General features: G+C 38.4%; 1 protein-coding gene across 6 annotated transcripts in view; it reads right to left on the minus strand.

Annotated features, from left to right (window-relative positions):
• CDKAL1 (CDK5 regulatory subunit associated protein 1-like 1) overlaps nt 1-27,190 on the minus strand; it is a 645,197-nt gene that overhangs the window by 209,252 nt on the left and 408,755 nt on the right. For all 6 annotated transcript variants that reach the window (XM_005869973.2, XM_005869971.2, XM_005869975.2 and 3 more), the window contains exon 11: nt 13,371-13,516. In XM_005869973.2, the coding sequence (XP_005870035.1) occupies nt 13,371-13,516 (146 nt within the window). The remainder of the gene's footprint in view (nt 1-13,370; nt 13,517-27,190) is intronic.

Raw genomic sequence — 27,190 nt, forward strand, 5'->3', positions numbered from 1 at the left:
AGGCCTGGCGCCTGCCACTGGAGTCCCCTCAGCCCCGCCGGGGGCCTCGGGTCCTCTTGCACCCCCTACTGACTGACAGCTCTCCAAGACTCCTCCAACAAGCTGCCCATCCCTCTCTTCCTCCCTCCCCTGAAGCTGAAGCCCAACTGTGGTGTCCAACAAATTGGAAGTTATAACTCATGTCGTTGAGAGTATGCTCCATTCGTCAGAAGGGGCCGGCCGCTCCACGTGCATGCTGCTGGAGTCCCCTCAGCCCCACCGGGGGCCTCGGGTCCTCCTGCACCCCCCCATTGACTGAGGCTCAGGCAAGCAGGGCCGGCCGAGGCGCAGGTAACCAGGGCCGGTGGAGGCTTGAGCTACCGGTAGTAGCAGCAGTAGAGGTGTGATGGGGGCATTGCCTTCCCTTGATTGCCGGGTCACCTCCTGCTCCTGAGGGCTCCCAGACTGTGAAAGGGGACAGGCCGGGCTGAGGGACCCCCCCTCCAGTGCATGAATTTTCAGTCCCAGGCCTCTAGTATATACGTTGTGTGTGTGTATGTGTGTGTGTATGTGTGTGTGTGTGTGTGTGTGTGTGTGTGTGTGTGTGTGTGTGTATATATATATATATATAGAGAGAGAGAGAGAGAGAGAATAAACTTGCTTAATTAGACTTGCTTTCTGATGTAAACTTTTTCCAGCCCAGTAAAGCACCCCAAATTCTCTTTCAGGTAATTGTCAGCAACACAGCAGTAAATATCAACATGAAGCAGATTATTATTATAGATCACGCAGGGAGAACAAAGGGTAAAATATTTAACTGCAACAGTGAGAAAACCTGAAGTCATTTTCAAGGTCCACCATTTCTTCTTTTCAGTCGGGTCAAGTTTCTAAACTTTCTAAATCTCCATTTTCTGGCTAATGAAAAGAAAATAGGATTCTACCAAGTCGCCTATCTACCTAATCCAGGACTTCTGTGAGAATCAAATGAGATGAGGCATGGGAAAACACTTCACAGACATTTAGTTACAGTGTGAAATATTTCCACCTGGCTATAAAGCAAGTAGTGTTCCTGGGCTGAAGAAACTCCTGGGCTAGTCACTAGGGAGAGGAAGCCGGGCATTGCTACGTGATGCCATTACCCAGACGAACACTTAGCATATTAGCCTTTTATATATAGATGACATTATTCAAGGACCTGCTGTATACACAAAGAGTCATAATTCTAAGGCTATTTTATGCTAATGCTGTTTTTTTATTAGTATATTTTGGGATTTCAAATTTATTTTAGCCTATAGAAAGAGAAAACATACCTATATCATTCATGCACAAGAAATACTATTTTAAAATTCATTACAATTTAAGCAACAGTTTTTCTTAAACTCCCTATGTACCAGGATTATGCCTTTTTTATAAGTATAAAAACACTCTTAAATTTTTTAAATTTTTAATTGCATCATGATTCTTAAAAGTACAAATTATTTAAAAGAGAGAAATAAAAAAAATGAAATCAAATTAGAACAGTGGATAAGAATTAGAACAAATTGGACAATGAGATAAAATTTTCTGGAAAAAACCCTCAAAAGAATAATATATTTTTCAAGATGCAATTAAAAGATTTAATCACAACAAATAAACGAAAAGTATATAAAAAAAGATTCATTATTGAACAGTGGAGTGAAAATGGCATTTTCCAAGGAGTTTGATGCTTGGTCTTATTTACACGATTAGACCAAAAACAATTAGTCTAATAAATAAGGGAAGAGAAGTCTGTTCACTTTAAAGGCTTTTTAACAAGAAACTACTGATTCCACTCAGAAAAATAAATTAGTTTATAAGAAGAAAATTCTTTTAAGAATTTAAGACACAAATTAAAGGAGAAGCGTATCATGCAAGTAACCCCACACCAATCAGAGGAAATACTGGGTTGGAAATAAGCCTGCACAGACAAAAGATAAACATGAGCTATTTCTGTTCTTACATGAAAACAGTAATTCTGGCAGCAAGCCAACTGGAATGTACTGGGCATCTTGAGTTGGAAATGGTGGCAGAAGAAATATATGTAAGAACTTGTCTCTATTTTTGAATGTAGTGTGATGGAATCAGGGGATGGGAGGATCAGCTATAAGAAAGGACTTACCCTGAGGCTGAGGCAACTGCTACATACACACCACAGAAAGGAAATCAAGAACAAAACAAAAAAATTGAGGTAACACTGATTCTTGTTTGATATTAGAAAAAAATAAAATCTAGGAGTTAAATTTCTTTGTCTTTCATAAAATGGTATTTTCTGATAACTGTTCAAAATAGACAACCAATAATATGCCAAAATATTGTTTTAGTTTGTGAGATTGTTTTAGTAGAAATAATTCGTTTTACAAAATGAAAACATCACCAGCAAAAAAAAAATAAAATAAATAAGAAAAAGAGTATAAATTGGCTTGTGTGCGAAACCAGGTATGACACCTAAGAGAAAACAACTAGGTACTTAGAAGCAGATGCTTAGAGGTGATTATAAATTCAATTCTTTATAGGAGTAGCTATCAAACTGTAACATCAAAACTTTTAAAAGCTTTTGTATATTTATGTATATAAAAGTTATAGTTTGGTTTGTCTTCAAGTGACAGAAATAAAAAGAATGGCATAAAGAAAGTAGAAGTTTATTTTGCAGTCGTGTAAGTGAAGTCCAGAGCAGGCAGGAGAGCTGCTTTAGGCATATCAGGGATGCAAGGCACAGCTTTCATCGTGTGCAAGGTGGCTTATGTGAGCGCCAGCCATCAAGTTTGCATTCCAGTCTGTAGGAAGGTGAAGGGCAATGAAGGGTATGTATTCCTCCCCTTTAAATACTTTCTGCAAATCACACCTGTCACTTTGATTACATCCAATTGGTCAGAACCTAGCCACATGTCAAAGTTAGCTGAAAGAAAGGCTAAGCAAGGTAGTCTCTAGTTTGAGTGGCCTGTGCCCATCTGAAAACAAACGGTGCTGTTGAAAATGAAGGGAGGTGGGTTGGAGGGGGACAACTCATAGTCTCTGCCACAGTCTCTGTTGTTTGGCCATGCCGACCGCTACATGCAAGATTTACCATTTGCCTAAGAGGGATAATTCAAGCCTATCCTCTTAACCTGTCCTGCTGTCCATCCATGACCTCAACTGAATGCGCTGGCCTTTTCAGGTCTAAACTTGGCTTTAAGAGGACCGATGGCTATAAACTGAAGGGCAGTCCCAAGTTCCCCATTTAAAATGGAGTATATGTGAGATAGTTGCAATTTTTGAAACTTCCATTTGAGAAACGGGAGAACGGGAAACCCACATAAGCGACTACTGGATAGGAATTTCAAGACCTGCTTTGTAGGAGGCATGAAGACTTTCCGCCCTGGCGTTGAGGAGTTCTTACCATACTGAGAGCCCTGACTTTCCCGAGTGGGTGAAACTCTCCAGTGCACTGTTTTCCACTGCCCCTGTCCTCCCTGGCCCCTCGTGGCCAGGCATTAAGGGACATGCTCTTCTAAGTGGGTTCCATGACTGCTTCCTTCTGGTGCTGATCTGAGGCCTGGAACTTGCTTTAAGAGTTGTAGTCACAGGTTATGCAGACAATCCTGGTGTATTTTAGGCAACCCAATTCCCTTAAAATCTTAGTATGCTTCCACTCTATTTCTTATCAGTTTCATGTAGAATGTAGTAAAAATTCATGTCTGGACACAGTTTTGAACTTGAGGACTCTATCTTTTATCACTGTCCTCTGTCCTCTGTTCTATCCACCACCCATGCTGCCTCTGAATTTACTCTTGACCTCCTTGAGGCCATATAAAACACTCTTAATCCCATCACTGCCAGAAAACTGCAACCGTGTATGAGGGGGAACAGATTCTACCTTCTCCAGTGGCTGTGGCATTGTAGCCAATGCTTGTAATTGTTTTACTTGGCTTTTGCAAGCCTGCAAACCTCAAAATTACAGGGGTCTCAATCAAATTAGATTGTAATTAGATTGTAATTCACAAACAGAGATTGATTTTCTTAGCAAAGTTTGTTTTTTTAAATCTCAGTGTGCAATTGGGTAGCCCTTGTCTGAGTTCCTTGTTGCTAAGATCACTAAGGAACCAGCTGATATTTAACATTCTGAATTTTTGGTGACACTTCTGCTACAGACTTAGTTAACACTTGGTCTATCTTCCAAGATTCAGCAGGTGACAATTTGACCAAATAAATTGCCAACGTGTAACATTAATTAGCTTCACAAACTGCAATGAGTCCTTCCTACCTGCTGCCCAACTAAACCAGTTCTGTACTTTTAGGTCCTATCACATGTAGTACTCCACATAGGATCAAACCAGTATTTATTTCTTATCCATGGAAAGCCTATAATAAACGTTTATGCTCCTCCCACCCCAATAAGTATGTCAATCACTAGAAGACAGTTACCAAGTTTTACTAATCTTAATATTCTATACCTAACAATGCCTATATAGTCTATAATCAACAAATATTGAGTAAATGTAAGACTTTGGCTCCTTTGAAATTCATATTAATTCACAGTGATCTTGAGGGGTCTTACTTCCAGAATTCACGTTGGTCAGATCTTAATAGTCTGAGATTCAATCTTTAAAGACAATGATGGGGAAGGAAGGGGAATGAAGGAGAAATGGGCACGTGCAATACTTTCAACAATAAAGATAAATTAAAAATAAAAAAAACAATTATGGGTTACATTACCCAATTTTCCTCACTGTTTGCTGCTGACTTAGTTATAATACCTTTCAGATATTACTGCAAAGTCTAGTAGAACATTCAAATCTCATGCACTACACCTGCTCCCTTGAGTTCTTCCTGGTTCAGGAACATAAGGTCCTAGATGTAATAATGCAGATTCAGTAAATGTCCCTCAGAGAATAATGTTGAGTACAGGAGGCAAGAGTGACCAATAACTGACTCACTCCTTGTGCCAGCAGCAAGTGATAAAATGAATCCGTGCTAGGGGTTGAGGCTTTTTATAAGCAGGAGGTTGAGCTGAGGAATTAATATATTTGGCTCTAGGAAAGAAAGATAAACAGGAGGCAGAAATGAGGACTTACAAAGGTTTAGAAACACAGCAGATTATGTAGGATAATAGCTCTGCAACATATAATAACCAGAAATACAACACTTTTATTTTAAAACGTGTACTTGTACACACACTTCTCACAGAAACTGCAGTTCACAGTTAAAGACGTTGGTACAGATAAACTACTCATTACTTCTATTTGTAGTTTTTCACCATGTGGTCATGTTCAAAAACAGCTTTCTATCACCCCCTTACCCAGTGCCTCTCCACCTGCATGGCGAGTGAGAGTAGAAAAAAAGTGAAACTGACTATAGGAAGATACATTAAAATTTAGGAGAAAGTATGTATAATTTAAAATTTCCTATAGAACTATTTTTAATTGGAAAAGTATGATCATCCCTAATATTTCCAAATATCACCCTACCTGGAAGGCTAAATGCCATAATAGCAATTAATAAAGTTCGGTGGTTACCAGGCTGGTGCTTGAATCTGAACTCTTCCAGTTAATAGCCAGTGATTGCACAAGTCACTAAGCTCTACGTGCCTTCACTTCCTCGCCTATAAAATGGGGTAATAATATCTCCTTTTTAGTATGTGCTATTGTGAAAATTAGCACATCCATATAAAGTACTGACCATATTACATTCAACATATTATATACTCAATACATGTTACCTAATAATCACTGTTAGCTATTAACCAGCAGGGATTCACAGAACACAGACTCTAAGAAGACAGAGTATTATGTTTCACTAAAGGTAATATATCAGCTTCTCTGCAAAGAGCAAGGGATTTTCTTGATTATGAAAAGAGGACTTTAATTAAAACAGACAGAAATACTATTCTAAGCCTTAATTTTATTGGCTCCAGAGTAAGCGGCATTCATTGAACAAGTACAAACTATCCTGCCTCTTGCTCTTGTGTCCCTCGATACTGTGGATACAGGGTGGTGATGGGTGCAAAAGGGGATGGATCGATCCCTCGATGCTGTGTATCCAGGAATTGAGGAGCACAAACCCAGCACTGTGCTAAAAACTGGGGATGCAGCAGTCAACAGAGATCCATGGAGACTTGCTCTGATCTGAGACATCACTACATCTCAACAGCCTTTGAACACTTACAGTACTTGGGAAAGCAATCCAACAATACTTTTTTCATAAAACCCAGAGCACCTAGCCCCGTGTCTACTTACAGGAGGCAACTCTAGTTGACATTTGACCCTTACCATTTTCATTTTCCTAAAACTGCCAATGTCATTTGGCTTTTGTAGTGTCATTTCTTCTTGGATATCCTCCTACGTTGGCCTGACCATGCCTCTTGAACCTCTGCCACAGGATCCTTTCTCCTTTTCCATTACTCCAACGTTGGTGATTCCTAGACTTCTGTTTCTAGCCTTCCACCTTCTTTCTTCTGGATGATCGCATCAACACAGCTTTATCTACTACAGAAATGCTGGCTACTCCCAAGCATTTATCCCTCAATTTTCAGCTCCCTCCTGGGCTCTTGACCCAGTTTTTCTACAGCTTAGGGCCCTCTCCTCAATTTTCTACACAAGCATTTCAAATTCAATACGTCCAAAAGTAAACTCATTATCACTTCCACCCAAATTCCTCCTTGTTCTCATTCTCCTATCTGGGTTAAGTACATCATCTTCTACTATGGCTTGCGCTAAGACACCAGGGAGCCATCTCTGACACTCATGCCTATGTTCCTCGTCCTTCCTTCCAAGATCATAGCGAAAATTCTATCTCTTCAACAATGTTGAGTCCATATTATTGTTTCCATCGCTAGAGCAACATGCCTTAGATTAGCATAACAGTACAGCACAGTGGTTCAGTATTGACTGGCTCAGGAATCACACGGCCTGAGTTTTCATCAAGGTTCTATCACTAACTGCACGGCCATGGGGAAATTGCTGACACCCTTGAGCTTTAAGGTGTAAATAAACTCATATCTGCAATGCTGTCACAACAGTGCTTGACAGGAAAGTAAAACTAAAAAATATTAGGCATTGATTTTATTACTATTACCATATTATTATTGGCATTTTACTGTCCCACTTATTACAGTGCTGGGCACAAAACTGATAAATGAAAAAAAAAAGAAAAAAAGAATCACTGCCCGGCTGGGGTGGCTCAGCGGTTGAGCATCGACCTATGAATGAGGAGGTCAGGGTTCAATTCCCAGTTGGGGCACATGCCCAGGTTGTGGGCTCAATCCCAGTGTGGGGTGTGCTGGAGGCAGCTGATTGATGATTCTCTCTCATAATTGATGATTCTATCTCTCCATCTCCCTTCCTCTCTGAAATCAATAAAAAGTATTTATAATAAAAGGGTAATATGCTAATTAGACCAGACATCCTTCCTTCCGGACAAAGCTGCAGCAGGTGGGGGCAGCGGCAGAGGCCCCCAAGGCCCCCAGCCTCAGTGGTGGTGGGCGGGGGGCTGGGGCCAAGGCCCTTGCACGAATTTCGTGCATTGGGTCTTTAGTATATATATAAAAAGAATCATTAATATGTATTATAAAAATTGGTAGGAAAATTGTTACAGAGCAGAAACCGAGCATCTAGTCCCATTACACATTAAAACAGTCTGGGCTTTTTACCCAGACTTTTTCAGCATTGTGAATCCCGACATTTTTTATAGGAGCAGATTAAAAATATTCACATTACATATTTGGCTAGGTTTTTGTGACAATATCATGACAATATGTTAGCCCCCCCAAGAGTAGGAAAAGCACTCTGAAAGGAAAAATGCTTACCATTAGTACATGACTTCACAGATAGAAGGTTTGACCCTTATGTTTACAACCAATGTTGAGGTAGAGAAAGATGTACAAATGGTTAAAGGAACATAGTGTCTCAGTTTCTGAAAGAAATAACACAATCACAGTATACAGGAAGGATAGAAGATAGAAGATTAGGAATGATGAGATTTCTCTCTTGACCACACTAGAAGAAAAACAGCGAAATCAGTAGAAAATTTACTTGTCTTCACACTACTGAATCAAATTTGGGGTAATCCCAAAATCATAAGGAATTTAGCAGATGATGTCAAAATCTTCCAAAAATAAATATAACATGTTGCAAAAGAAAAAAAGCATTTTTTTCTGTTGTATAAATGTTCCAATGATATGTATTAATTCTCCTGAAAAAACTGAAAAGTAGCAAGGGACAGAAGGGAAAAATAAAAGAACTTCACTATCTCAGAAAGAAATATAAGAAAAGATAAAACAGTGAACAAGGCCTTAGGGACACCCAAAATAACAACATAGAGATATTAGAAGTGATGAAATAAAGCCAGAAAATATCTTTGAGGGAAGTATTTTCCCTAATTATTTTGGAGGTGGTTATTTGGTGAACAAAAACACATCTGGGAATGCATCTGAAAGAAACCTTAATTATCTAATCCTTGCTCAATCATTCTTTTTAAATTTCAATTTTTTTCTTCTGTCTTCACAAATATTGCTACTTGTGTCTCCAAGACACTAGGACTAAAACAAGATAGAAGAAAAAACAGAATAAAATACAACTTGAACATAACTTGTCTTTTATCAGATTGTGTTCCAGGACACATGGATGATGGGGACTAATGAAAGGAAGAAAAATAACTCAGGATGTTAATGATTTAGCGTCCTTTTCTGCAGATAGACTGGGAAAGTATGTCATAAGATAGGCTGGACAACATGAGCTAAGTCAGTGACTCACTTACAGAAGTCATCCTGCCAAGTGACCTAGCCCCGTGCCCTTGGGCCTCTTCACCGTCTGAGTACACAGTGGAAAGGTCAGAGAACAAACCTTTCTCCACAGAGCTGCTACTTCCCTCTAGTTCTCCCCAGGAAAAGATCCCCCTTTACCCTCAGTGCTCGTGCTCGTTAGTTATTGGTTGTTGCACTTCACTAGGAAATCTCTGGGTACAATAAACTCAAGGGTGTGCGAATAGACGCCGTGATGCTAAAAGGGTTAATATTCTATCCACTGTAGATTGTACATCAATGATATTGGCAAATCCTGAGCTGGACAATGTCATGGAATTAGAAGTCAACACACAGATGCTACAGTAAGGTGTAACTTTCCCTCTATGCTACTTGCAGGTAAAAACATAGTGCCCATGAATTCACAGTGTAGTTACTGAGTAAGGGAGATGGATCTGGTCTCCCAAGTTTAAGGTCTAGTTAACACAGACCAAAAGGCCACACTGGACTTCCAACAAAACGATCTGTGTAAACAGTTAGGTCCGAATAGATAAACTGCTTCATTTCTTGTCATTCTTACATACTGCTTTCCCACAGTCCTGTGTGGATCTGTAGACTTGGAGATCTTTTACTTAGCATTAGAACGTATAGTGAGAGAACTCTGCATGTTGTCATTTTTTAACATATGTGAATATATGGTTTATTTTGGAGAGTAATTGTGTAAAGACAATACTGCTCCACCGAGGTGGACAAATATGGTCTATGTCCAAGGTCCCAAGGTCCTGGGAACCCAAATTACATCATCCTGATCATATCAAAGTGAAAATTCCTCTCACTGGGAAATAACTCTTTCAAAATTACACAAGAAAATAAAAATAATTCAAGCTTTTACTCTTTTTATTCCAGTTATATGCTTAAAAGATCAAAGAAGAGGCAGTTAAGTGGCAGGTAATTAAAAAAATAAATTTCTGAGGTATTTATTAAAAATTATAAAAACATATAAATCTAAAACTAGAATTGCACCTCTTGCTTTGTTTTAGGTAGGTTTTTTTTTTTTCATATCCCTACAAATCCCGTTACATATTTCCAGAAATCATCTTATCCACTTAAGTAAAAACAGCAAATTTCTTAGTTAATTTTCTGACTGGATTAATGAATCTGAATAGAATAATTTAAGTCATATGATTGTCTGCTCTGGACTGCTGTCTTAAATTAGTGTATTAAGTAATTTAGACACTTTTCTTTGCAAAGGTTGCACGATTTAATAAACTCCCATAGGCCTCAACATGTGCCAGCTCTGCTAGGTTATCTCCAATCCAGCTGCTGTTATGATAACAGTTGCCAACTTTCAAACAAATGAAGGGAATAATGAATCAGCTTCAAGTTGGCTCGTATGTAAACTTATATTGCTCCCAGTAATAACTCGGGCCAATTTCAACTATAAAGAAAATTAATTAAAAAGATTTCACCTCCACTGTTTGAGAAACATGGCACCAGGCATGCTGCTGAATTAGCGTTTATGAGCCCGCGGCTTCAGGGAAACTCCCATAGTTTGGATTTTAGTCTTAAGTGCTACAAGTTTTTTTTAAGACTGGATTTTTTGAGGAAACAGATTAGAAAATACCTGGTCCTTAATTCATAACATGAATATTTAAGAAGCCTCACAATGCTGGGAAAAATAAGGGCTTATCACAAAAAAAGGCTTGAAAGACTTCTGAGGAGGAAAGAGGTTGAGCTCCATTTATACAGGAGGGAGAGCACCCCTCACCTGGCTGTAGGCCAGGCCCACTGCAGGGCACAGTGTTAAGCATAAAACAGGGCGACATGTGAGTGCTAGACCCTTTTTCTAAGAAGGACAATACTGTATTGAATTTCAATAAACTGGACAAAACAATTTTTGTGCTGGAGCTGTTATCCCAACTAGTGGTTCTATAGAACCACTGAAACTCTGGTGTTTCCAATAAGCACTAATCTGTTTGGCATAAAGCTGTAGTATTCTTACAGAAAGAAATAAGTGGAATATCAGACCAGAGGTCTGTTTAAAATATGCGATTTATTTCTAAATGTCCATTCTAGTTGAAAATTATTCCCTGGGTGGGTTCACTTCCTTGAGAGGACAGGGAAGCTCTTTCACTAGCAAGCAAAGCTGGATGATAGTGTCCTCACAGGAGTGAGGGTATGTTACAAGCAACAAGGGGTGGACTGAACTAAATATACAGTTTTATGGCTGATGAACTGTATAAAACTAGTCAAGGATTAGCATATTGGTAGTGATAATATGATTTCTTATTTTTTTTCCCCAAAGGGTCCCAGTAATTATTCTGTCATCAGCTCTCTATATCAGATATATTTTATTGGCTGCATGCTACAGTCTTTCAATACATCTTATAGATTATAAAATTACAACTAAGTGTGAAATTGTATACCATGATTGCTTCTGCCCTCACTGCACATACATAATACAGAGTTGAAAGAAAAAAAAAAAGCCCTCTTGGGGATGTTAAGTGGTTAGACCATACTCTACAATTCCAGTGATTCACAGCACTTGAAACTGAAACCGTGGATCAATGGGTGTAGGATGGGTGTCTTCTCTAGGCATCTCCAATATCCTCTCCTGGGATCGTTAGAGCTGGAAACACTGGAGATGCCTAAGTGGAGTACTTGGTTCTAGGATCTTCCAGCCAGTTGAAATGGTTCAAGAAAAGCTCCATGTATGCCTCAGGGTAACTTGGAATCCAAAGAAAGGACTACAAGCTTAGCCCATGAATAAAACTATTTTCTAATACTTTGACGTGATCATCATTGACCTCTATATAGCTCATGGATGCTATTGAAACTGTTCAAGCTGCAACAAATTTAACAGGTCCATCTTTGGAGCAACATAAAAGGCTAGAACTTGTTGTGAAATTGTTGCCCAGTGAAGTAGCCACAGTAGTTCCCCAAACAACTGAGTCAGCACTCACCCAAATGGAGGTAAAAGAGAGGTGCTGATTCCTTAACCTCACTGAATCATATGAATACAACAAACCATTTGGAAAGTGTTCTAGTCTATTCTGCACAACAAGATGCATGTCTGCACTTGGCAAAACCTTGTGCAACAGGTATGAATTGTGCACATTATTTACTACTGCTCTGGTAAGCAAGAGGCAAGAAATGTCACAGGTGCAAGGATTTTTTTTTCAATTTCAAAAACATTCTATTCACTGGTGCTGTTGTGCCCAAAAGGACTCTTACACGAGACAAGTTTACTTACAATAAGCAAGAATAAATGTAAAAATGAGATACCGGCCAACAACAGACAGATCTAATATAAAAATCCTATTCTTTAGCCTTGACCTCAGTTCTGTTCAAGATCAGAAAGTATGAGAGGTGCTAGAGATCAGTCATTCTTCCATATTCTAACTTTGGAGGTTGTATATACTTAGTGATCATTATTCTGGAATCCTAGAATATATATACCTTCTACTCACTGGCTTGAATATTCAAACAATTAGCTGTATTTGTCTGAATGCACACTAAGTGTCTTTATTTCAGGTGGTTAGAATAATCAAGAAATGATTTGAGGCTAAAAATATTAGACACATAAAGGAAAGGTGAGGAAGGAAGGAGAAAGAGAAAATATTAGACAGACACATAAAGGAAAGGTGAGGAAGGAAGGAGAAAGAAAACAGAAGCAAAAGATTTTAAAAGATCTGTATGTAGTCAGGATAAGTGACTAATGGACAATGGAAAAAAATAATTGCTTGCAATTTATATAAAACCATCGTAACCATAAAATACATGGTACAAAGGTACATAATTATAAACAAGAAGATGGAAATAAAAGTTGTCTTAATTAAGAAAAACAACAGAAGAAAAAAATATGAAGAAAATTATGGAAAGTAGGAAGATGCATGCCACAAATATGCCAGATAAATGACATATCCCCAGAGGGAGAACAATGCCCTCCACTTGAGAAAGTTCTATGACCTTGGCTGGCACTGCTGTCTCCTTGTACAATCACAGAAGGCATTCAATGTTGGTGATGATGAGGAGGAGTTTTGAAGAATATAATCATGGACTGCAAGTGTTTTTGTGGAAACAAAATGATCATTCATGCCTGAGATTGTGTAAAATGCCTTAATTTTGGTCAACAACAATTTGAACTTTAAAAAAATTGAATCCCCAAACCTCCTTATAAATTCACAGTTCTTCAAGTAAAGCACAGGGCTAGCATGTAAAAGCAAAGGCGTTCCAGAGACTCTTCAAGAAATGCTACTTAGTAGAAAATTATTGATTGTGTAGTGACATGATGTGGCCTACCTCCATGTCAAAACCAGCCTGCAAATTCAAAAAGCCACATGAAAGGAGATTTTAAGTAGAGCAAAGCATAAAGCAGTTTTCCTCTAGTGGGTCAGGTATAAAAATGATCACAATACACATTACCTTGGAAGCACTAGCAATCCTACACAAATTAACGCTGTATGATGTACAGATGGAAGGTGGAGAGAAAGCAAAAAACCACATCAAGGTGCCTAAGGATGCAAAGGCTCTGAAAGCTTCAAAAGTCTCACCTTTTCTCTGGTGCCTTTAATTGTGGCTACAATAAGTGCATTTTGCCACATGCTTTTAAAAGAAAAAAAAAAGAAATGGTCATTTTCTTAAGTGCTAAGAAACTTACTTCTCTTTCAGAAAATCCACCACTCTCCTGAAGTCAGCCACGCAGTATTCTCTCTTCATTGCCATGAGCACGGCGTCCGAGGCGGACTGCACCGGTATGTGCAGGAAAGCATACACACGGGGGTGATTAAGGACTTTCGCCATTTCCTTTAAAAATAGGGAAGGAGAAAACATTAATCACCTTAACATATCAGGGAATGGTTTCCCTCAGATCAGCACTCACAAGTGGAAGCAAATAAACACAGCTGAACACAGACGAGTCATGTAGGCTCTCAAAGTGAATGTCACCTGCGGTGTGCTCTGATGACATTTAGGAATTTAATATTCCTTTTGGATGGTTCCACTTCAGAGTTATTTCCTCACATGCACCATTTCTCTTAGGTGACAAAACAGAGATAAACTCATGTAATGCCTAAAGTGTAAAAATAATTTTGATATTTCAAAATAAACACTTCTCCTTTGCCTCATAGCAGCTTTATATTCTGCCTGTTGTATTAGCAGGAGAAACAGCAATACGGGGTGGTTTAATAGCAAAAGTAGGTTTACAGTTGTGAGTATGTGAAACAAGCTTATTTTATTCCTGTATTATTATTAACTAGAGGCCCAGTGCACAAAATTTGTGCATGGGGGGGCGGTCCCTCAGCCCGGCCTGCAACCTCTCCAATCTGGGACCCCTCAGGGGATATCCGGCAGTCGGACATCCCTCTTGCAATCCGGGACCGCTGGCTCCTAACCATTCACCTGCCTGCCTGTCTGATCACCCCTAACCGCCTCTGCCTGCTGGCCTGATCGTCCCTAATCGCCTCTTGCCTCGGCCCCCACCATCGTGGCTTTGTCCAGAAGGACGTCTGGAAGATGCCCGGTCTAATTAGCATATTACCCTTTTATTAGTATAGATTACTGTATCATTTTTATATGAACAACTGTAAACCTGCTTTTGCCCCATACTGTATTTAAGACAAACAGTTGGTGCCATATAATCCTGTGTACTTGAATAAAGTTTCCAAATTCAGGACACATCAACACTTTATTTTTTTAAATAATGAAGGAGAAAAATTAATCTATAACTCACCTGTTTCTTTTCTAGCTAGTTAATGAACACATTTTGTGAGAATTTACTATGCAAAAGGCAGAGAACCAGACAATGACCCTTGCCCTGGTCACTACTGACATCTGCCTTTTAAAATGCCGCCAAGTTTCAGAGAAGAGAAATAAGGGGAGAACAGGATGAAGAATTTATCTTGCAAAGTTAAGGAGAGCAAATTTGAGTGAAACAAATTAGAAAACCCAGAGATTGTTTTAAAATTCCTCCAAGGATACAAAGGGAGGAGGAAAAGGAGTAATGAAAGGAAAGTTGTAATATAACCGTCTCTGCAAACAATGAGAAATATGGCTGATTTAGCCCAACTCCACTGTTCCAAGCAGTGTCCTCATCAATGGGAGGACAGGAAAGGAGGTGGAGGTGAAGGGGAAAAGGAGGGACGGAGGGAGGGAGAGGACAAAAAGAATGCAAAGAATACAATAGGGATACAAATGTCAAGAAAGGACCTTCTTTTTAATAACTTGCATGTGTCCAATGGTTTTCAGTTCTCAAAGTCCTGTACTTTGACATGTTATTTCATTTTACCCTTAGAACAATATTTTGAGGGACTTTATGGAGCCAAAGAGTCATCTAATTCCATATGGTCATCTCCTAGTTATTCAGGGGTAAGTCATGCATATATATCAAGCATGCCCTCTGTTTCTCCATTTTCTTTCCATTGACTATGAAAATTGGCATTTTTACCAAAGTGGAAGAGCAATTAAATCAGTCACCTTCTTGGTAGCAGCTTAGTTGTTTTAAAAAATCTGTTTGGCTAAGAAATTCAAATAACCAGACAATATTACTCATGGATATCTTTTATCTACCTTCACTACCAGATTTTTATATATATATATGCCTCACTATATTTGGTTACTATTTGTTTAATGTATTGGAACTGGAGTTGAAGAATTTATTTAGCAGAAAAATAACTGATCAACATATCAGAAACTTCCCTTCGCAGACCTGTTACAATCCTTGGCTGGATATTTAGTCAGCAGACCTTAGGGTAACACCGATCACGATGTACCCTATAGTAACTATGTTGGCCTTCTGCTATGGTTCTCTGCCTTTCACGTACTTCACACCTGAATATCAACATTCCCAAATAGTGGGGGGAAAACAAAACAAAAAACTTGAGAAATAAAATTTCACTCTCAATATCTATGCCTTGGTTTTCTCATCTGTAAAATGGAAAACAGTGGTAATCTCTACCTCAGAGGGCTACTGGACTACTGTGAAAATAAAATAATCCAGTATATGCTTATATGTAACACTCAATATATAAATGATCTAATCTTGCCCTAGATGGTTTGGCTCAGTGGATAGAGCATCAGCTGGGGACTGAAGGGTCCTGGGTTCAATTCCGGTCAAGGCACAAACCTTGGTTGCAGGCTCCTCCCTAGCCTGGGCCCTGGTCAGGGTGTGCGTAGGAAGCAACCAATCAATGTATTTCTCTCACATCGATGTTTCTCTCTGTTTTTCCCTCTCTCTTCCACTCTCTCTAAAAGTCAATGGAGAAATATCCTTGGGTGAGGATTAAAACAAACAAAAAATTATCTAATCTTCTTATTGCTTGGAGAGTATGTAAAATTCATGGGAACACATTTTCATACAGATTAATGGAAACCCATCAATAAGTAGAACAGCTTTTCAATAAGCTAGTTCCCTTAACTAGTAAGTGAAGGAGAGATCATTTGTATTGATCTACATAAAATAAATTTGAAGGGTGTACCCAGCAAACATTACCACAACCAGGAAGGGTAGTGTAGTTTCTCTAGAAAGACACAGGGTGGCCTACGGCTATGAACAGGAACTCATTGGAGGAAGCCTGCCCTCTCACAGTATGACCATTTACAAACTAAACCGTTAATAGGAAACAAGGAGGGTAAATGTGGTGGGTTTCCCCTTTGGATCTCAAAATAAGACTTCCCACTCATAACTTTATAATGGTAGGCATCAGAACAGAAAATAAAAATAAACTTGCCCTTCATTAAAGCCTATATTTTGCCTACTAAAAGAATCATGACTGAACATAATGTACCTGAAAGAAACAATATTTTTGTTTTGTTTTTTCTTCTATCCTGATCTCATTCAGCACTGTTGGTTCTAGATAACCTTTGATCTCTTCACCTGTCCAAATTCTTCTGTTTGTAGGTTCAGCTTATAGCTAAGGTTCTCTCATGCAAGGGATGACTTTTCCCCTGTGATTCCTCTCATACAAGGGTTGCCTTCTCCTCTGTGATTCCTCCTGTGTAACCTGTTCCTAGAGTTACTAAGAACTCCCTTGCTTCTGCTCTGCAGTATGATTGATTTCTAAGATGGAGCAGGGGTTATGCTTTCGTCCTCTCTCTGGATCTCTATAATGGGTGGGACTGTGTCAAGTGCAACCCCAAACTTATAAAGATATATAGGTTAGAACCACATAAGTATACATAGAGAGAGGTCTAAAATATAATTGCTATTTGATAGGAAGACAAATTTTCAATTAGTAATTGGCTAAAGAAGGTAAACAAGCACATATCCAAGCCGGTAAATAAGCATGTAATCAGCCTGTCTTGATTTTTGGAATAAGTTAAAAATTATATGTAAATATACAAGTCAATGTATACATAAGTAAAACTCACTTTATTGGTTCTATTTCTAAAAGGAGCTTCAGATTGGATTCACAGTGTACTATCGTATGAAAATGATATATGGGGTCCAGGTTCATCAGAAAGAAAGGGGCACTTAGTTCAAGTGTGGCTAACAGAAGAATGGCAGCCCTGAGCAACCTGAGCTCTGACCTGGGCGAGAGAGTCTGAGTACACAGATAAGTGTGCATGCAAACAGCATCTATTTTAATATAAAGACATTTATAATTTAAGGGTTGATGTATCAAGGCTGCTTAGAATACCGATGGTGACCATTTTCTATGTAGGGACCAGAGAATGGCTAACCAGATTACCAAAATAGTAGTGTTTCTACCTGGTGCTTTTACATGGAGCTCTCCTATTACAAACTAGTAATGATCTCAAGATTTGCCACATTTTTATAAACTTAAAAAGCAAAGAAAAAATAATGAATTGAATGAAAACAGGCTTAATTTTAAAAAGCAACCCTGTGTATGGGGACATTTTTCTTTAAATGTTAAGTTTCATTTTTATTGCCCTCATCAAATTAATCATATTTGACCTAGCTTCGAATACGAACACTACCAGCTTAACAAAGTCCCTCAGTGTGTGAGAGTTATAAAATATATTAATACTTGCATTCAGATGTCTCTGCATTCACATTGATAATTACCAATCAGAAAGCCCTCTCAGATGATAGCTTTGTTAGGAAGTATATGCATATTTAAAATGCTGAACTTTAAATATGAAATGCTCTCATGTTGTTTTCAAGAAACCTAAGGTACATGACTAAGAAAGACAATACTTCAAAAAACAGAAACTACATCATTACCTTTAAGCATTTTAAAAATAGCTTGAGAAAAAATTCGTATATCATAAAATTCACCCATAAAAAGTATTCAATTCAATTAAACTACATTTATAGGATGGCACAACCCTTACCACAATCTAATTTTAGAATATTTTCATTCCCCCAAAACAAATCCTGTATCCCCTCGCAGTCTCTTATAGATGTCCCTCAGTCTACAATTCCTTTCTCCCAGCCCTAAACAACCAACCACTAGTTTACTTTCTAGCTCTATAAAGTGCTATTCTGGACATTTCATATAAATAGAATCATACAATATGTCTTTTGTAGCTGGCTTCTTTTACTTATAATGTTTTCAAGGGTCACCCATGTTAAACTATGTAATTTATTTATTTTTTCAATTAAATAGAACAGGATTTTAGAATTTATTAAATATGTCATTTCATGCAAAACTATTAGCTTGATTAGAATTATAAAGTGCTATTCTGGACATTTCATATAAATAGAGTCGTACAATATGTCTTTTGTAGCTGGCTTCTTTTACTTATAATGTTTTCAAGAGTCACCCATGTTAAACTATGTAATTTATTTATTTTTTCAATTAAATAGAACAGGATTTTAGAATTTATTAAATATGTCATTTCATGCAAAACTATTAGCTTGATTAGAAGAATGGGGGTAAGGCTATAAATGAAAAAGTCTCATGGTTCCCATTGTTTTTTTTTGTTTTATTGTGGTAAAATATATGTAACATAAAACCCACCATTTTGATTGTTTTGGGGTATATAATTCAGTGACATTAAGTACATACAGAAGTTGTGCAATCATCACTACCATTCATATCCAGAACTTTTTCATCATCCCAAATTGAAACTCTCTATCCATTAAACAATAACTCCCAATGCCTGCTTCTTCTTAGCTCTTTACTTTCTGTCTCTCTGAATGTCGCTATTCTAGGTACCTCCTATAAATGAAGTCATACAATATTTATCCTTTTGTGTCTGGCTTATTTCACTTAGCGTGTTTTCAAAGTTCATCCCTGCTGTAGCAATATTATTATTTTAAATATCACTTTTCCAGGCAGTTGGTAGGAAGTTCTATTCTCGATGCCAGAGCACTTACACTTCTATTAGCACTTATTTCCCCATCCTGCAATTTCACTGTACATGCTCATATCCCAAGGGTATACTTGTTTGTCTGTCTCTCCCCATTTCGTTGATCAATGCCTTGTCCTTAAAATACTTAAATTATATAGTTGAATGAATGAATGACTGCAAGACCCAATCACTTATTCAACATAGAGGAAGTTCTACAAAGACTTCTAGCTAAAGGTCTAAGTAGCACAAAATGCTTGTGCTCCAGGACATCCTATTGCTGGAGACACTTTCAACATCCCAGAGTCATACAAGTCAAGATAAAGTAAGTCATATTTTAACCATTATTTCATTAATGACACTGCAACTGCCACTAAGTGAATTGCCAACACCTACATTTACTCTCAGCAATCTAAAAATATATGATTAGTGGCATCAAGAAGTGAATTAGGAGCATGAGAACAGAGTATTTCCAATCCTATGTTCTAAATGAAAAGGGTTAGATATTGTGAACAGAAGCCAATTTAAAGATCTATAACTTTATTATAACAGAAAATTCACTTCCAAACTGCAAAGAGTTAACATTTTCAGTTATCTGCATTAAAGTAAGTTGAGACAAATGTTCTATTAGCTTTCACAGAAATGCTAAAAGGATTTCGATGTTTCTTTACCATCATCACTTCACCTCAGTGTCAGAGTCAATAAGCAGATACTATATTATGGAGATAAAAGTACACATTAATACTAATGTCCAAATCCTAAGAGTTGTAATTATACACACATTTATTTTCAACTGATATTATTCGTTTTAGTTTTAAATTCTGATTCTGCTCAGCTAAGGCCAGGAAATCAGGAGAGTTTCTGTACCTGCTTATGGTCATAGTTACATGAATCTATACATGCAAAAACTCATGAAACTGAACACACATAAAAGAGTCAACTTTACTGTCTTAATTTTAAAATGAAAAGGAAAACAGTAACATCGGTGGTGACTCAAACATTATATAATATGAGCACGTACATGTAAACATATAGTTGCCTTTTTTCTCATTTAAAAAAAAAAGACTGAATCTACTAAACACTAAAAGAACAAATTTTTTTTAAAAAAACCCCACACACTTCCAATTACCTGGTCAATTTAATGGGGAAAGTACAACCCAGTTAGACTGAGCATTCAGCTCAGATAATTCTATTGGCTTCTCTTAAACATGATATAACTAATTAAGGAATCTAATGGAAAGGCAGATGATAAATATTTATTTTAAAATACTTAAAAATAAAATACTTAACTCATTTATCTATTGTATGATTATCCACAATGAGGTTAGTTTTTGATAACTTTTTTTTCATGTGTTAGGCAGTACACAGTAGAAAAATGTTCTACTACTGTAACTGCCCTAATTAGGTTTGTTTGGTATGTAAAATTATGCAGCTAAGCAAATATTTATTAAACATTAAACTATGTTTCTGGGATTGGGAATACAAAGAGATCAACCTCCTCTGCATTTTATAAACATGCAAACATTCTGTGGGGCAATTTGTATATATCTCACCTGACCCCTCACTTGATGATCTAGGATATTTTTATTCTTTCAGTGGTAGCCTGTATCAGTGTTTGCCAACTATTCTGGTTTATCTTCTTGAGGGAGTGTTAGAATCACTGCCACCTTATACTCAGGAGTAGCTGTGTGACATGCAACAGCCAATGAAATGTGGGCAGAAGTGACAGTCTCTATTTCTGGGCAGAAGGTTTAAAGCCTGTGGTTCTCCATGTCTCTTTTTTCTCCCTCTTCCACAGTCTAGGTTCTGAAGTGGAGACAACTTAAACAGAGCTTCAACCAACCCATGACAGATATGTGGCATGAGCAAGACATACATTATTGTTGTCAAAGCCACTGAGAATTTTAAGATCATTTGCTATCCAGCATAACCTAAGGCATTCTACGAATTCATTGTCCGTTTATGGAAGATGAAACTAACATTCACAGGCGTTGAAAACACTACGTGCAATGAAGGGCAATAAGTGGAGTAACTGGATTAGAACCTATGTCTATCAGACTGCAGCGTCCTTTTTCTTAACCAACTTTCAATAAATACTGGAAGGAAATGCATGTTGATTACAAAGAACAGGAAGGAAGAAATTTACTCTTATATGGACAACAGGAGGTTTCACCCCAAATGGTATTAAATTCTAAATGATAAAAAATTTCCAGGCAAACTACAACAGGCTACACATAACATACCCTAGTATGTGAGATACAAGACTGTATATTTTGTAAAATAAACCAGTGACCTGTCATATCAGTTCTGACCTTTTTTGCCTAATAATATCAATTATATATAGAATGAGAAAAACTAATCATAATTAAGACAGTCACTATCAAAAGAAAAATTCATCGCTCTCACTGTCACCTTGGAACAATTAGATTATAAAATTATATCTGATACTATCTAGTGGGTTTAGAAAAAGTGAGATGATTTTCAAAGACCAAAATATTAAGCTAATAATATTTCCTGACAACACATCTTTCAATGCAAGCTCAATTTCTTGAAAAATAAAAGAAAACCTTTCTTCTAAGCAGGTCCCAAATTTCCCAGGCACGCACTCTCAAGGGGCTCATAAAGCTGCCATATTAACATAACAGGAGAAAAAAATCTGAATATGAAAACAACAAACAAAGGAGAACCAGAGATAAAAATCATCAAAACATCTGAGAATCACTCCTGAAGAAGTTATTACTATTAGAGCAATGTTGTCCCTGGAGCTAAGATGAGAGTGGGAAAAACAGACATGAAAGATATGTCTTTGTTCAAAAAGAACATAAAATGAGAATAAAATTAAAAGGGGGGAAAAAAGGATGGACTATTCTTTCCCCACTCCCAAATTCATTGTAAGGAAGGAATTCTTAAAAGCCCTTTAAGAATTTGGTCTTAAAAGCATGGACCATAAACAGTCATTTAATTAGAAAGATTATTTCAGGAACCACCAAAGCTCCCAGCGCTTTCCAAATCACATTAGTGGTGCAATAGTAATAGTAATCCTATATAATAAAAGCCTAATATTCTAAGTGTCCGGTCGTCCAGTCATCCATTCAATCAATCAAAGTGTAATATGCTAATGATATGCTAAGGCTGTTCAACTGCTCTCTATGATGTGCACTGACCACCAGGGGGTAGATGCTCTGACAGGTAGGTTAGCTTGCTGCTGGGGTCCGGCCGATCAGGACTGAGTGAGATGGGGCCGGACACACCCTGGGGCCCTCCCACGGTCCCTCCCCGGCTGGCCAAACTCCCACGTCCCTCCCTAGTCCTGATCATGCACCGGTGGGATCCCTCGGCCCAGCCTGCACCCTCCCACTATCCGGGACCCCTCGAGAGATGTCTGAGAGCCGGTTTCAGCCCTGCAGGACCCCACTGGTGCACAAATTTGTGCACCGGGCCTCTAGTAATAACTAATAATAATGATAGCTTAGCATCCTTATGTGTTAGACACTGCTGCGTCGTACTCATTATTTCACTTAAATTTCTGAACAAAGATAGGAAGTAGTTTTGTTATTGTCATAAAAAGCTAGTTAATATTAATATAGGAAGAGAACAAAGGGGAGGCCAGGCATTATAAGCATGGTCACCTGGGCAGCTTTGCCAGGAAGCTACAGCAAACCACTGGTCCATTCCCTGCAGATCACTGAGGGAAGGTGTCCAACAAAGGGGACATGGGCACATATGCAGTGAAGTCAGGGTGAAGTAGGGAAGGTACTTGTATGTCAGTCTGGCCTGGGGAACAATGAATTGGCTAGGGGGTGGACCCCATCAGAAGCTCGCAAAGGAAGTTCCGGGTTGAAATCACCAAAGAATACCCTCTCTCTTGTTGTTCACTCTTGTATTCTCTTGCTCTGTGACCTGCACATACCTGTTCTCTCCATAGCTACATGGCGTCAAGCAGTCACATGGTACATGACTGTGCAGACCTCACACACAATGGACTGTAGCTGGTAACATGAACTAAAGTTACCCAGATGCTGGACTGGACTTTAATATGAAGCAGAAACTGGGCAATGGCCTTAATACTGGCCCTGTTGCAGACAAGATTGGACTTCTTCCATGGTCAGACAGACAGAGATGGGACCTTGGAGGGAAACCTCCTTAATTTTACATTATTACTAAAATTTTCCACAAAAGCCCATCCTCCCGTGGGGGCCTCAGGAAATTCTTTTCCTTGCGGCACCCCAAGAATTCCACTTCCACTGATAACAGTTTTACTCTCAGACTCCGAGAAGGTAACTACCTTACCCAAGGCACAATGGTAGAACAGAAATGTAAACATAGTCACCCTGACTCTGGAAAGGTACCAGAATATGCCACCCTAAAATATGCCTCACTGGCTTATAAATTATTTTGAGCTAAAGACCATTGGGAACCAACAGGCCCAGAAAAAGCTTTAAAAACAGGGCTTGTTTTCCTTCTGTAAAAAATAATAATAATAGTATTTAAAAATGGAATTTTTTGGGTAAAGATGAATATATGAAAATTCCAAATTAGGAACGGGGGGTGGGGGGGGACTTTTTACAACTCTTACCAATGATGAAGTCAAGACTAAGTCTGCATGACAAACCTTAATAAACATTCTTGTTTACCATGTTCTTCCTGGTCACCTTCCTGTAACTTGTCTCCCTGACCTTAAAGCCTCAAGTGCCTTTTTTTTTTTTTTGATTTAGCATAAAATGGTATATGAACCTAAGTTCAAAACACCACTTTATGTTACTGATATCTGGGTACAATCGCTGTGTGATGCACATGTCAAAAATCTCCAGCTTTTCTCTTATTAATCTGTTTTGATCAGTCTAACTTACAGAATCCCACCTGGAGAGCCTAAGAAAGGTAGAAGAAAACCTTTTTCTTCCTGACACTGCTCCATCAACGTGTCAAACAACAGCATCCTCCTCCTGAAACCTAAAGTCATTCCTGAGGAACTGCACAAACTAGTTCACGTGAGATTTACAACCCATCATCCTGGGAGCAGGGTTGGAAAGAAGCAGCAGAGAATAGTTTCCCCAAAACAAGACATAAACAAACAAACAAATAAGTATCAAGCACAATTTAAAATTTTGCTAGTTTGCAAAATTTTGTTAGTTTGCAAAATTCCCCTTATGTTGGATTTATTATAAATGTGTGGATTTTTTCAAATGTCTCAAAATGCATGAATTGTAAGGCTTTTTTTTTTACTTTACTTGAAATTAGAAAATAAATTGATAGGATCTTTGCAGTCTTTTGCTACTGAAAACTATGGATTTTTAATTTTTATATGGCAACAAAGAGGGACATATTGACTTCTACTTTAATTGTTTCCACTTGGTAAAGTTGGCTTCACATGTCAGTTCTTTAATTGGAACTGAAATTAAAACATTACTGCATGGTAGGCTAGTTTGTCTAAGAACACCTTGTCAGAATATTTCTGAGATTCTAACCTGCTGCTTTTTTAAACACCATGACTTCAAGGTTATAGGATTAGGTACTCAGCTAGCATGTAAAGCGAGATCAGGAAAAACTTCCAGTTGATGAGCCAAATTTACATTTTAGGACTTGAGCTACTTTTAAAACGTTCTGCTATTTTTTAATCAAATGAAAGTTAAAATTATATGCAAAATATGTGGCCTCTACAAATACAAAAATCTGTTGCAATTTTTGTGTGCACAATTCTGTCTAATATAACAGAATCAATCATTTATACATAAGTGTTTTCAGATCTTAAATTTTGCCATTTTATAAGACTGAAAGATTTTTTTTTAAAGATAGCAGAGTAGGCTTTGAACTTCATCTTTCCAATCATCAGATGTGTTATACATTATTAATGCTTGATGCTAACCTCACATCAGAACTGGATAAAGATAGGTCTAAATAATAATGATTAAGAAAATATGTACCATATTAGATGCTAAGAATTTCCTTCTGTCTTAGGTAAGAAAAATGACTTCAAAATCAAACATTGTCTTTTTAAGTATTTCCAAATTAGCTACAGATTGAGAATAGTAAAAATAGGTAGGAAAAGAAAGAATGTGTCAAAGCTGAGTTGAACAAAATGTGCAATATGCTGAAGTGAACCAGGACGGAGGGTGTGGGTAATCATGAATAGCTCTCTATATAATGTGTGGCTTGTTTCTTTTGTCCCATCCTCATAGGACACTAATTAAGCTCTCCAAAGAATTAAACAAATGGGCACAGTTTATAGAGAGTATCTAAAAAAAAAAAAAACTGGATACTATTCTGAAACAGTGTCCCTGAAGAAATGGTATCAAGGAGTGGGAGAAGATAGTCCAGATGAGGAAATGTATTCCAAGTACAGAGGCTGCCCTGAGTAAAATTAATACTCTGAAATGTCTTCAGCTGAGTGAAATGATGAAAGGAAAATCCAATCCTTTAAAGGTATAAAAATTATATATTAAAACTACTCATTAAAGTGTAAAACAGCCCTAGCTGGTTTGGCTCAGTGGATAGAGCTTTGGCCTGCAAACTGAAGGGTCCTTGGTTTGATTCCGGTCAAGGGCACATGCCTGGGTTGTGGGCTCGATCCCCAGTAGGAGGCGTGCAGGAGGAAGTCAACCAATGATTCTCTCTCATTATTGATGTTTCTATCTCTCCCTCTCCCTTTCTCTCTAAAATCAATATATTTTTTAAAAGTGTAAAATAAATGAGATACTCCCATTTGGATGTTTAATTTTTTTCCCTTACTAAACTATAGAATGACTGTCTATAATCAATGAATACAGACACACACACATAAACAAACTCAGTATGGTTGAATGAAAAAAGCAAATGTGGTAATACAATGGAATATTATTCAGCCATAAAAAAGAATAAATTCCTGCCATTTGCAAGAACCTGGATAGACCTTCAGGATATAATGCTAAGTGAAATAAGTCAATTATAGAAAGACAAATATTGTATGATCTTACTTAAATGTGGACCTAAAACAAAACAAGAAAAAATCAAACTCACAGATACAGAGAACAGATTGGTGGTTGCCAGATGAAGAGGTATGGGAAGTGGGCAAATGGGTGAAGATGGTCAAAGACAAAAACTTCCAGTTATGAAATAAGTAAGTCCTGGGATTGTAATGTATAGCATACAGACTAGAGTTAAGAACACTATTGTGCATATTTGAAAGAGGCTAAAAGAATAGATCTTAAAGTCCTCATTGCAAGAAAAATAAATTTATAAATATGTGTGGTGAGGGATGTTAACTAGACATTGTGGTAATCATACTATATAATAAAAAGCCAATATGGAAACCAACCAAACGGCAGAACAACTGGTCGCGATGATGCGCACTGACCACAAGGGGCAGACGCTAAACTCAGGAGCTGCCCCCTGGTGGTCAGTGTGCTCTCACAGGGGGAACACCACTCAGCCAGAAGCCCTGAGCCAGGCTCACGGGTGGCGAGCGCAGCGGTGGTGGCGGAAGCTTCTCCTGCCTCCGTGGCAGCTCTAAGGATGTCCGACTGATGGCCCTAAGCCATCAGTCAGACATCCCCCAAGGGCTCCTAGACTGCAAGAAGACACAGGCTGGGCTGAGGGACCCACCCTGAGTGCACGGATTTCATGCCCTGGGTCTCTAATCTCTCTATATAAAAGCCTAAGTGACCGTTCGACCGATAGCTATGACGCACACTGACCACAGGGGGCAGATGCTCAACGCACAGTCATGGAAACATGGAAAAGACTGATGAATCTGAGGGAAAGGGGGAGGAAGGAGAGTGTGAAGAGATTAACCAAAGATCTTATATGCATACTAGAGGCCTAGTACACTGATTCGTGCACTGGTGGGGTCCCTCGGCCTGGCCTGCAGGGATCAGGCCAAAACCAGCCTGGTGCATGGATTCGTGCACCGGTGGGGGGTCCCTTGTCCTGGCTGTGGGGATCGGGCCAAAACCAGCCTGGTGGTGCACCGGTTGGGTCCCTTGGCCTGGTCTGCGGGGATTGGGCTGAAACTGGCATTAAAACCAGCCTGGTGGTGCACCAGTTGGGTCCCTTGGCCTGGTCTGCGGGGATTTGGCCGAAACTGGCAGTCTGACATCCCCCAAGGGGTCCCGGATTGTGAGAGGGTGCAGACCAGGCTGAGGGACCCCACCAGTGCACGAATCCATGCACCAAGCCTCAAGTTTAAAAATATATACAAATACAAAATTATTATGTTATACACCTGAAACTAATATAATGTGATATCAATTA

The sequence above is a fragment of the Myotis brandtii genome, unplaced genomic scaffold, assembly GCF_000412655.1.
Source record: "Myotis brandtii unplaced genomic scaffold, ASM41265v1 scaffold311, whole genome shotgun sequence".
In the NCBI taxonomy this organism is placed as follows: Eukaryota; Metazoa; Chordata; class Mammalia; order Chiroptera; family Vespertilionidae; genus Myotis; species Myotis brandtii.